Source organism: Arachis ipaensis, chromosome B09 (assembly GCF_000816755.2).
Source record: "Arachis ipaensis cultivar K30076 chromosome B09, Araip1.1, whole genome shotgun sequence".
In the NCBI taxonomy this organism is placed as follows: domain Eukaryota; kingdom Viridiplantae; phylum Streptophyta; class Magnoliopsida; order Fabales; family Fabaceae; genus Arachis; species Arachis ipaensis.
In genome coordinates, this window is record NC_029793.2 from 141,277,181 (window position 1) to 141,287,608 (window position 10,428).

At 39.0% G+C, this 10,428-nt stretch overlaps 1 protein-coding gene across 1 annotated transcript in view; it reads left to right on the forward strand.

Moving 5' to 3' along the window:
- The window catches only part of LOC110266385, a 1,976-nt gene extending 440 nt beyond the window's left edge, over positions 1 to 1,536 (forward strand). Inside the window, exon 2 of the mRNA XM_021110928.1 lies at positions 527 to 1,536. Coding sequence (XP_020966587.1) covers positions 605 to 1,354 — 750 coding nt within the window. The 5' untranslated portion in view covers positions 527 to 604 and the 3' untranslated portion in view covers positions 1,355 to 1,536. The remainder of the gene's footprint in view (positions 1 to 526) is intronic.

Here is a 10,428-nt window from a genome sequence, read left to right on the forward strand (position 1 = left end):
AGATACGGTTATGTCGTTGGGAATTGAAATCTCTCTTAAGTTGAAATGTATATTTATGTTTATGCCTTGTAAAAAAGAGACATGCATGGCAAATTAGAATAAAGAAACGAGGACAAATTTGAATAACAAGCATATATATGTCTCAGGATAAAGCAGAAAAAATTGTTGTCCTATCATTTTGTTCAAATATGTTAAAATGGGAATGTCTCAAATTAGTTCACGGCTCTTCCTCAGTTGTATGTCTATATGAACATTTTGCTTCTTTCTTCTGGCTATTATATTCTTGTATGTAACTCCGACATTTTTTCTTTGCAACTATAAACAATGTGAATTACTAGCCATTATTATGCCCTGCAATTCAATGAAATAAAAAACACAAAAAGTACTTGAAAAATACACGAAAAATTTCTAAAATATCTATGCGGTGTGCTAGTTTTTTTTATTGTATTTTTTGGTTAATAATAAAATTGTCATTGTTATTATTATTTGCATTGTTTCTAATTTGAAAAAGTTAAAATTTGAACAGATTTTTCGAGTTATTCAGAAAAGACAATTCATTTTACGAAATTCTAATCCCAAAATCATAGCCAAGTTTATTCTTAATATGCAAAACTTAGCTCAACGTCGTAACGTGGGTATCAAAATCCTCACTACATTACCTTCGAATGAGGCATTCTTAAGTTCTCCTGCATCCCCATCACCAATCAATATCTCCATCAACACAGATGACGGCACCAGTAAGAGTTGGATTGCCATTCAAAAGGAACCCAATGTCATCGATCATCACCAGAATGACACAGTGAAATCTAACAGTTCTCAATTATCAAGAGAAAACGAAGCGGTTAATAACACAACCACGTCCATCAAGCGAAGTAATAGCAGTAAAAAGGAAAAGAAAGTGTTCCCTCCTCCTATACCATCTCTAGCACGGACACAGAACCTGGCTTCGCACATGCCATGGGTATTGAGAAGGTACTACACAAGCGAAGGAAGGTTGATTCTCAAAGAGGAAAAGGTGAGGCATCATGAGTACTTTCGAGTACATAGGGCCAATGGTAGACTCACCTTGAAGCTTGTTCATCTTGACAACATCAACAACAAAGATTATCAAGAGATCACTGAAGGCTCTCATAATAATCATACTGCATTTGCTCCTAACAAATTTGCAGCTGAAGATAAGGGTAATGAAGAATTACTACATGGCCAAAATAATGAAAATGGTGTTGTAGTATGTGGCAGCAATAATGGTAGACTAAAGTGCATGAACTTCAATTGTTTGACATCACCATCTCCTCGAAGCCGGTGTACTTTCGAAGTGAAGATGCACCCGGCAATTAGAACGGTTCATGGTTGATTACCGTCTTGTTAACCTATTCAACTTTGTTTCGTTATGCCTATGTATTTTTTGTTTTTTCTTAATTTTTTTTTAAGTTGGAAAGGATGCAATTTAACAATATTTGCACCAATTTTTGGACATTTAAATATTACATTTTTATTAAAAGAAATTGTGTGTAAAGTATATTTATGTTTTTTTCATTCCAACATTTCTATTATCGTCACATTATCGACCACTATGAAAAAAACTTGGTAATTATATAGTTTTTTTTTTTGTATTTACATTATTATCAAGAACGGTGATTTTAGAAAACGACGTAATTCTGAGCGCCATTCTGATTATTATAGTAATTTTCAAAAAACTATCACAATTTCCTTAGTTAAAACGGTAATTTTATAAGTTAAAACGGTAGTTTTTTATAAGTTAAAATGGCGATTTTAACTGCCGTTATATTCAAAATAAAATGGCATTTTTCGATTGGTAAAAATGGCGTGTAAATCGCTATTTTTTACCAAGTTAAAGCAACATCTTGTAGTTTAAAATGACGTTTGTAAATCACAATTTTTATCTGATTAAAATGACATTTTTCAATGGGTTAAAACAACGTTTAAAACTACCATTTTTATCAAGTTAAAAAAGTGTTTTATTTTGTTTAAAAATAACGGTTTGCCGTTTAAAACCGTCATTTTTACCGAATTTAAATAGTATTTTAATTGTTTAAAATAACTGTTATAAACCACTATTTTTATCAGTAAAAAATGACATTTTTTTATTGTTTAAAAAGACAATTTTAATTGTTGTTTTTATCGTGTTAAATAAATAATTTTTTGATTAAAATTTTACATTAACAAAAAATCAATACCCCTAAATAAAATATTATATAACTCAAAAACAAAGGATTCACATAATATATGGTTGAACCAACCAATGGCCAACTTGTGGCAATGGCAATTGTCACGATGGGTAACCGGAGATTAATGGGCTGGACTTGTAAGGTTAGCCCAAACGTCAGAAGGAAGTGGTCTCCGACTTGTATGCGTCCGGGAGCCGCCGTCCGACTTGTGTGTATGAAAGAATGGGGGGTGGTACCTGCAAAGACACTCCGATGCCTAAGTCAGCAAGGGGTTAAGCAGGTTTGGAGAGTATTGGAACTTAGAGATACCTGAGGGGTGTCAGTGTATTTATAGTGGTGAACCAATAACCACCGTTAGAGTAGTTCTACCTTTTAAAGTGGATAACCGTCCCTTTATCTTAGAAAAGTTGAGATATGGCTCATGGAAGTGGGTTGAGAGATTTTAGGGGCAGTTACTTATTTGAATAAGTGTTATCTGCCAGCTATCATTCATTCCCGACTTCTTTGGAGTGGAGTCTGTATTCGATCTGACCTCTTATAAAGATAAGAGGTCGGTGGATAGCGAAGGCCAATCTTTGGATTGGGCCTTTTAGGTTTATTTGGACCTGGACCTTAGTGTTGGGCCAAGGTATGAACAGTGCCCCTACTCGAGTCCGATCTCCATCATTTATGAGTTGAATTCGAGTATTTGAACTTGGGCTTGTAGCCGACGTGATATCGGAACTGATGTGATTTTGAAACCGACGTGATTTAAATTTTTTAACAGTCGCGTCTAATCAAACGTCGCGTCTGTACGGGTCTCGCATTTACACATGGGAGCAGTTACATTGGTAACGACGCATTTCTTTAATGATTGGAGCTGCCCCTAGCGTGTTTATAAATGCTTTTCCCTCTCTTTTTTTTGTTTTTCTTTCGCCTTCTAAAAATTTCCTGCTTACGCTCTCTGTTTCTTTTAAAAGAAAAAACTCTCTATTCTTCCCTTTTTAGAGTGCTCCGCTGCTGCTGTATTCGTTTTCCTTTACGCTTATCAACAAAGGTTAGTCTTTTCTTCTTCCCTCTTTATTATTTGATGATTTATTTTGCACATTGGAGGAGTTTTTTGCGTGTTCGCAGTGAGTCTATCTGTAGGTCTAGTGACTCTGTTTTGAGGGACTGCTTTATTCTTTTAGAGACCTTTCTTTTTTATCTTTTTTTCATTTTTTTAGGTCTCGTTATCTTTTTACCTATTTCTTTTTTACTGGAAAAGATGTCTTCCCTCGAATCCCTTTTGCAGTGGGTGGATGATACCGTTATGGAGGAAAGCCCTTTAATAGATGTCGATTATATCACCGACCTTCGTACCCATCATAGGATTTGTAGCGATGAGATTGACGAGCCCAAATATGAGGTAGTAGCCTTGGGTTCTGAAGACCGGGTTTGTTTTGGGAGGGTTTCTGAATCAGAACCCCATTTTTTCTTCATGTATGACTGTCTTTTTACCCGTCTGGGAGTTTTCTGTCTTTTTCTGACTTTGAGATAGAGGTTCTGAATCATTGCCGAGTTGCTTCTACTCAACTCCACCCTAATTCTTGGGGTTTTATGAAAATTTACCAACTTGTCAGCCGAGAGCTGGACTTTCTGACCTCCACAAAAATGTTTTTCTATCTTTTTCATCTGACCAAGCCTTTTAGTGGTCAAAATAACAAGCAGCAGTGGGTGTCTTTCCAGGCCATTCAAGGTCGAAAAATTTTTTCTATCTTCGATGAGTCTTTTCATGATTTAAAATTTTTTTTTTCAAAATTTAAGCCTTAGAGGGTCACCATCCTTTTTTTCTGGACGAAAATTCTTCTCCCCGCTTTCCTCTTTATTGGTTAGAGGTCTCTTCTGTGGAGAAATATGGCCTGGATGACTTGGATGAGGTTGAGGAGGCTGTTGTGGGGTTCTTCTGAGAAGTTTGGGGAAGGACCCCTAATCTGGACACGAAAAAGTTTCTTTTGGGTTCTCTGGGTTTAGTGCAGACGCAATTAGGTAGCTTTCGTTTCTCTTGTCGTTGATTTTGGTAACTTCCGACCTGTAGTCTTCCGACTTGTAGTCTGACTCTTTGTTTTCTTCTTTTCAGAGAAGGTAAAGAAAGATTCCAGTGCCTCCTACCAGAAGGTTCAGAATGCCAAGAGAAGGTCGCGGGCACGGGTTGATGCCGCGAAGGCTGCCGGCACTCTTCCTCCTCTTCCTCCTCCTCCTCCTCCTCCTCATCCTCGTGATCTGGGGACCTCTTCTCGTCCCATTATGGTAACTTATGCTTCTGCCTCTTCTCTTCCTCCTCCCATCCTTTATGCCCGAGCTTCCCCTGAACCTGAGAAGAAGAAGCGTAAGACCTCGGGGTCTGGCTCTTCTTCTAGGGATTTTGATGGTCCCCAATTTATTTGGAATCACATCTTTTCCCATACTCAAATTAATATGGATGATGTTTCCGTTCGAAACCATCTTAATATCCTGGTTCAGGGGAGTGTTCGGGCTGTTGGGGTATGTACAAAACTTCTTGATATCTTGGACCAAACTCCCCTCAGCTCTTTGGGTTCTACCCAAAAGGTTGAGGAGTTGGAGGGGAGGATTGGCCTCTATTAAGAGGAAGAGAAGAGGCTCCAGGGGAAAGTTGCCTGGTTGAAGGAGGAGAGGTCCCGACTTCAGGATCGGGAGAAGAAGTTGATGGCCTAATGTGCCATGGCAAAGGGCCTTAAGGAGAAGGCGAAGCAGAATTATGTAAGGGTCTTTTCCGAGAACATTTATCTCTAGCGGGAGCTGGAAAAAGGTCGGGAGGCTTATCAGGATTTGGAGGACTCCGTGGCGGAGAGTTCGGAGGAGGCCTGGAGAATTTTCAAAGAGCAGGTCGGAGTTATTGCTCCCAGCCTGGATCTTTCCCCTCTTGATCCTGATAAGATTGTGTGGATGGGGCTATTGTTTCTCCTCCCCGACTTGAGATGGATTCTGAGCTGAAGACCCATGGGCAAAGACTTGTAGAACCTCCTCTTTGTGAGGATCAACTGGAGGGATCTCAGCCAACATCTTCAAATGTTCCGACCCCTGCTGCCGAAGAGACTGTTCCGTCCTCCCCTGCTGCTGATTCGACCTCTCTTCCCTCTGGTGACTCTTAATTTTTCTTCTTTTAATTGATTTGAGCTATTTAGGGACCCGGATAGTGGGCCCCTCTTTGAACAATTTATCTTTTTCTGTTGTTTGTGGTGGCTGACTCTGACTTTCTTGGCCTTTCATGGCCGTTAACAAAAAATTATTTTATTTCGCCCTTTTTGGATAAGGGCTTTTAAGAAATGGGTGTGCATGCTTTCTGCGATTTTTTCTTTTACTAGGTTTCTTATTAGAAAAAAACCCTCTTTGTTCTTTTTACTTTAAAAATCCCTTTTGTCTTGACAGGCTGTACTTTGTCTGAGTTACTTGATTTCTCAAAGACTTGAGACAACCTCTGCCTTTGATTTTTATGGGCTTTCTTTGCCCTTTTTTGTATTCCTTATACTCAATTTTCGTTTATTGAGTTTCTGCAACTTAAGTTATTTTTGCGATGCATTTCTATTTTCTCGGTGCCCCCGACTAAGTAGTCATTTTTAAGTTTTGGAATTCTGAGTTACCATGATCGACCGTGTAACCTCTTTACACCGACTTGTACCTCGTCGTTTTATCCTGTCGACCACGTAGGTCGGGCATGGGACTTTCACGTTTTATCGAGCTTAAGTTGGTGCGTTTCGTAGAGTAATGATAACAACTAATGGAATTTATAAAGAGATGTGGTAAAAAGATCTTTATTTATTTGATGAAGGTACTTTTTTGGTACTATGGTAGTCTTCATGATTCTTCCCTAGCCTCCACTTTGATGCCTTATTAAAACCCCCTTCAGGAAAATCCTTTTTGGGAGAAAACCATGAAGTCGGGAAAAAGAGTACACTAGGGAGTGGAGTTCGCTTTTAATTATAGTACATTTTCATATTACAAGCATGCCACGACCTTGGTAGCTCGGTACCGTTCAAGTTGGTTACTGGTGCGCAGAAATTGTGATTACACTTTGATTATGTAAAATTCATCGCTCTTTCTTTCCCTGGTAATGGCGCCAAAAACATGATGCCAATACCATGGTTCACAACTTCGCACAACTAACCAGCAAGTGCACTGGGTCGTCCAAGTAATACCTTACGTGAGTAAGGGTCGAATCCCACAGAGATTGTTGGTATGAAGCAAGCTATGGTCACCTTGTAAATCTCAGTCAGGCGGATATAAAATAGTAATGGGGTTTTCGAAAATAATTAATAAAATAGGGATAGAAATACTTATGCAAATCATTGGTGAGAATTTCAGATAAGCGAATAGAGATGCTTTCGTTCCTCTGAACCTCTGCTTTCCTGCTATCTTCATCCAATCAGTCTTACTCCATTCCATGGCTGGCTTTATGTGATACATCACCATTGTCAATGGCTACTTTCGGTCTTCTCTCGGGAAAATGATCCAAATGCCCTGTCACGGCACGGCTAATCGTCTGGAGGCATCACCCTTGTCAATGGTTTCATCATATCCTCTCAGTGAAAATTGTCAACGCACCCTGTCACGGCACGGCTATTCATCTGTCGGTTCTCGATCATGCTGGAATAGGATTTACTATCCTTTTGCGTCTGTCACTACTGCCAGCTGGACGCCAGAATTGGGCAGAGAACTGGCGTTGAACGCCAGTTTGCGTCATCTAAACTTGGCCAAAGTATAGACTATTATACATTTCTGGAAAGCCCTGGATGTCTACTTTCCAACGCAATTGGAAGCGCGTCATTTCGAGTTCTGTAGCTCCAGAAAATCCACTTTGAGTGCACTATTTTTTTTTTCGCCTAATTTTTTTTTCTGCAAGCTTTGTTCTTTGCTGCTTTTTCTTGCTTCAAGAATCATTTTTATGATTTTTCAGATTATCAAATAACATGTCTCCTTGTCATCATTCTTTCAAGAGCAACATATTTAACATTCTTAAACAACAACTTCAAAAGACATATGCACTGTTCAAGCATACATTCAGAAAACAAGAAGCATTGTCACCACATCAATATAATTAAGCTAAGTTCAAGGATAAATTCGAAACTCATGTACTTCTTGTTCTTTTGAATTAAAACATTTTTCATTTAATAGAGGTGATGGATTCATAGGACATTCATAACTTTAAGACATAGTTACTAACTACTAATGATCATGTAATGAAGACACTAACATAGATAAGCACATAACATAGAAAACGAAAAACAAAAGAAATAAGAACAAGGAATGAATCCACCTTAGTGATGGTGGCGTTTCCTTCTTGAGGAACCAATAATGTCCTTGAGCTCTTCTACGTCTCTTCCTTGTCTTTGTTGCTCCTCCCTCATTGCTTTTTGATCTTCTCTAATTTCATGAAGGATGATGGAGTGCTCTTGATGTTCCACCCTTAGTTGTCCCATATTGGAACTCAATTCTCCTAGGGGGTGTTGATTTGCTCCCAATAGTTTTGTGGAGGAAAATGCATTTGAGGCATCTCCGGGATCTCATGGTGATGAGCTTCATATGCCTCTTGAGCTCCATGAATGGGCTCTCTTGCTTGCTCCATATTTTTCTTGGTGATGAGCTTGTCCTCTTTAGTGAGGATATCTCCCTCTATGTCAATCCCAGCCGAATTGCATAGGTGGCAAATGAGGTGAGGAAAGGCTAACCTTGCCATAGTGGAGGACTTGTCAGCCACCTTGTAGAGTTCTTGAGGTACAGAGAGAGATCCTTTAGTTGTAAACACAAGGTTGTCCTTATTCAATTGAAGGATCAATTCTTCTCTGTCCACATCAATCACAGCTCTTGCTGTGGCTAGGAAAGTCTTCCTAGGATGATGGATTCATCTTCTTCCTTTCCAGTATCTAAGACTATGAAATCATCATGGATGTAAAGGCCTTCAACCTTTACTAACACGTCCTCTACTTGTCCATAAGCCTGTTTTCTTGAATTATCTGCCATCTCTAATGAGATTTTAGCAGCTTGCACCCCATAGATTCCCAGTTTCTCTATTACAGAGAGGGGCATGAGGTTTATTCCTAAACCAAGGTCACACAGAGTCTTAAAGATCATGGTGCCTATGGTACAAGGTATTATGAACTTTCCAGGATCCTGTCTCTTCTGAGGCAATATCAGTTGATCCAGATCACTTAGTTCATTGGTGAACAAGGGAGGTTCATCTTCCCAAGTTTCAATACCAAATAATTTGGCATTCAGCTTCATGATTGCACCAAGAAACTTGGCAGTTTGCTCTTCAGTAACATCCTCATTCTCTTTAGAAGAGGAATACTCATCAGAGCTCATGAAGGGCATAAGGAGGTTCAATGGAATCTCTATGGTCTCTAGATGAGCCTCAGATTTCTTTGGTTCATCAGAGGGAAACTCCTTATTGATCACTGGACGTCCCAGGAGGTCTTCCTCCTTGGGATTCACGTCCTCTCCTTCCCTTACAGGTTCGGCCATAGTGCTTATGTCAATGGCCTTGCACTCTCCTTTTGGATTCTCTTCTATATTGCTTGGGAGAGTACTAGGAGGGGTTTCAGTGATTCTTTTACTCAGCTGGCCCACTTGTGCTTCCAAATTTCTAATGGAAGACCTTGTTTCATTCATGAAACTTACAGTGGCCTTGGATAGATCAGAGACTAGATTTGCTAAGCTAGATGGATTCTGCTCAGAATTCTCTGTCTGTTGCTGAGTGGATGATGGAAAAGGTTTGCTATTGCTAAACCTGTTTCTTCCACCATTATTAAAGCCTTGTTAAGGCTTTTGATCCTTCCATGAGAAATTTGGATGATTTCTCCATGATGAGTTATAGGTGTTTCCATAAGGTTCACCTAAGTAATTCACCTCTGCTATTGCAGGGTTCTCAGGATCATAAGCTTCTTCTGCATAAGAAGCCTCTTGAGTACTGTTGGATGCAGCTTGCATTCCATTCAGACTCTGAGAAATCATATTGACTTGCTGAGTCAATATTTTGTTCTGAGCCAATATGGCATTCAGAGTATCAATTTCAAGAACTCCCTTCTTTATAGGCGTCCCATTACTCACAGGATTCCTCTCAGAAGTGTACATAAACTGGTTATTAGCAACTATGTCAATGAGTTCTTGAGCTTCTGCAGGCGTTTTCTTTAGGTGAATGGATCCACCTGCAAAAGTATCCAATGACATCTTTGATATCTCAGATAAACCATCATAGAAGATATCCAGGATGGTCCATTCTGAAAGCATGTCAGAAGGACACTTTTTGGTCAGCTGCTTGTATCTTTCCCAAGCTTCATAGAGGGATTCACCTTCTTTCTGTCTGAAGGTTTGAACATCCACTCTAAGCTTGCTCAGCTTTTGAGGAGGAAAGAACTTGGCTAAGAAAGTCGTGACCAGCTTATCCCAAGAGTTCAGGCTGTCTCTGGGTTGAGAGTCCAACCAGATTCTAGCTCTGTCTCTTACAGCAAATGGGAAAAGCATGAGCCTGTAGACTTCGGGATCTACTCCATTAGTCTTAACAGTATCACAGATCTGCAAGAATTCAGTTAAGAACTGAAAAGGATCTTCAGATGGAAGTCCATGAAACTTGCAGTTCTGCTGCATCAGAGAAACTAATTGAGGTTTCAGCTCAAAGTTGTTTGCTCCAATAGTAGGAATGGAGATGCTTCTTCCATGTAAATTGGAATTAGGTGCAGTAAAGTCACCAAGCATCCTCCTTGCATTATTATTATTTTCGGCTGCCATCTCCTCTTCCTGTTCGAAAATTTCTGAAAGGTNTTAGTTAATTAAAAAGAAATTTTGAAAAAGAGGGGAGATATTTTCGAAAATTAGAGAGAGAGAGAGAGAGAGAGTTAGTTAGGTAGTTTTGAAAAAGGTAAGAAACAAACAAAAAGTTAGTTAGTTAGTTGAAACAATTTTGANTTCGAAAATTTCTGAAAGGTTATCTCTGGATTGTTGTAATTTAGCTTCTCTTAATTTTCTCTTCAGAGTCCTTTCAAGTTCTGGATCTGCTTCAACAAGAATGTTCTTGTCCTTGCTTCTGCTCATATGACAAAGAAGAGGGCACAGAGAAAATAATAATAATTGAGATCCTCTTTTTTTTTTTTGTGAGTGAGGGAGAGATGTTAGTTTGTGAATAAACAAATAAAATAAGATGAGAGAGGGAAAATTTCGAAAATAATTTTTGAAAAAGAGTTAGTGATTTTTGAAAATAGTTTTTGAA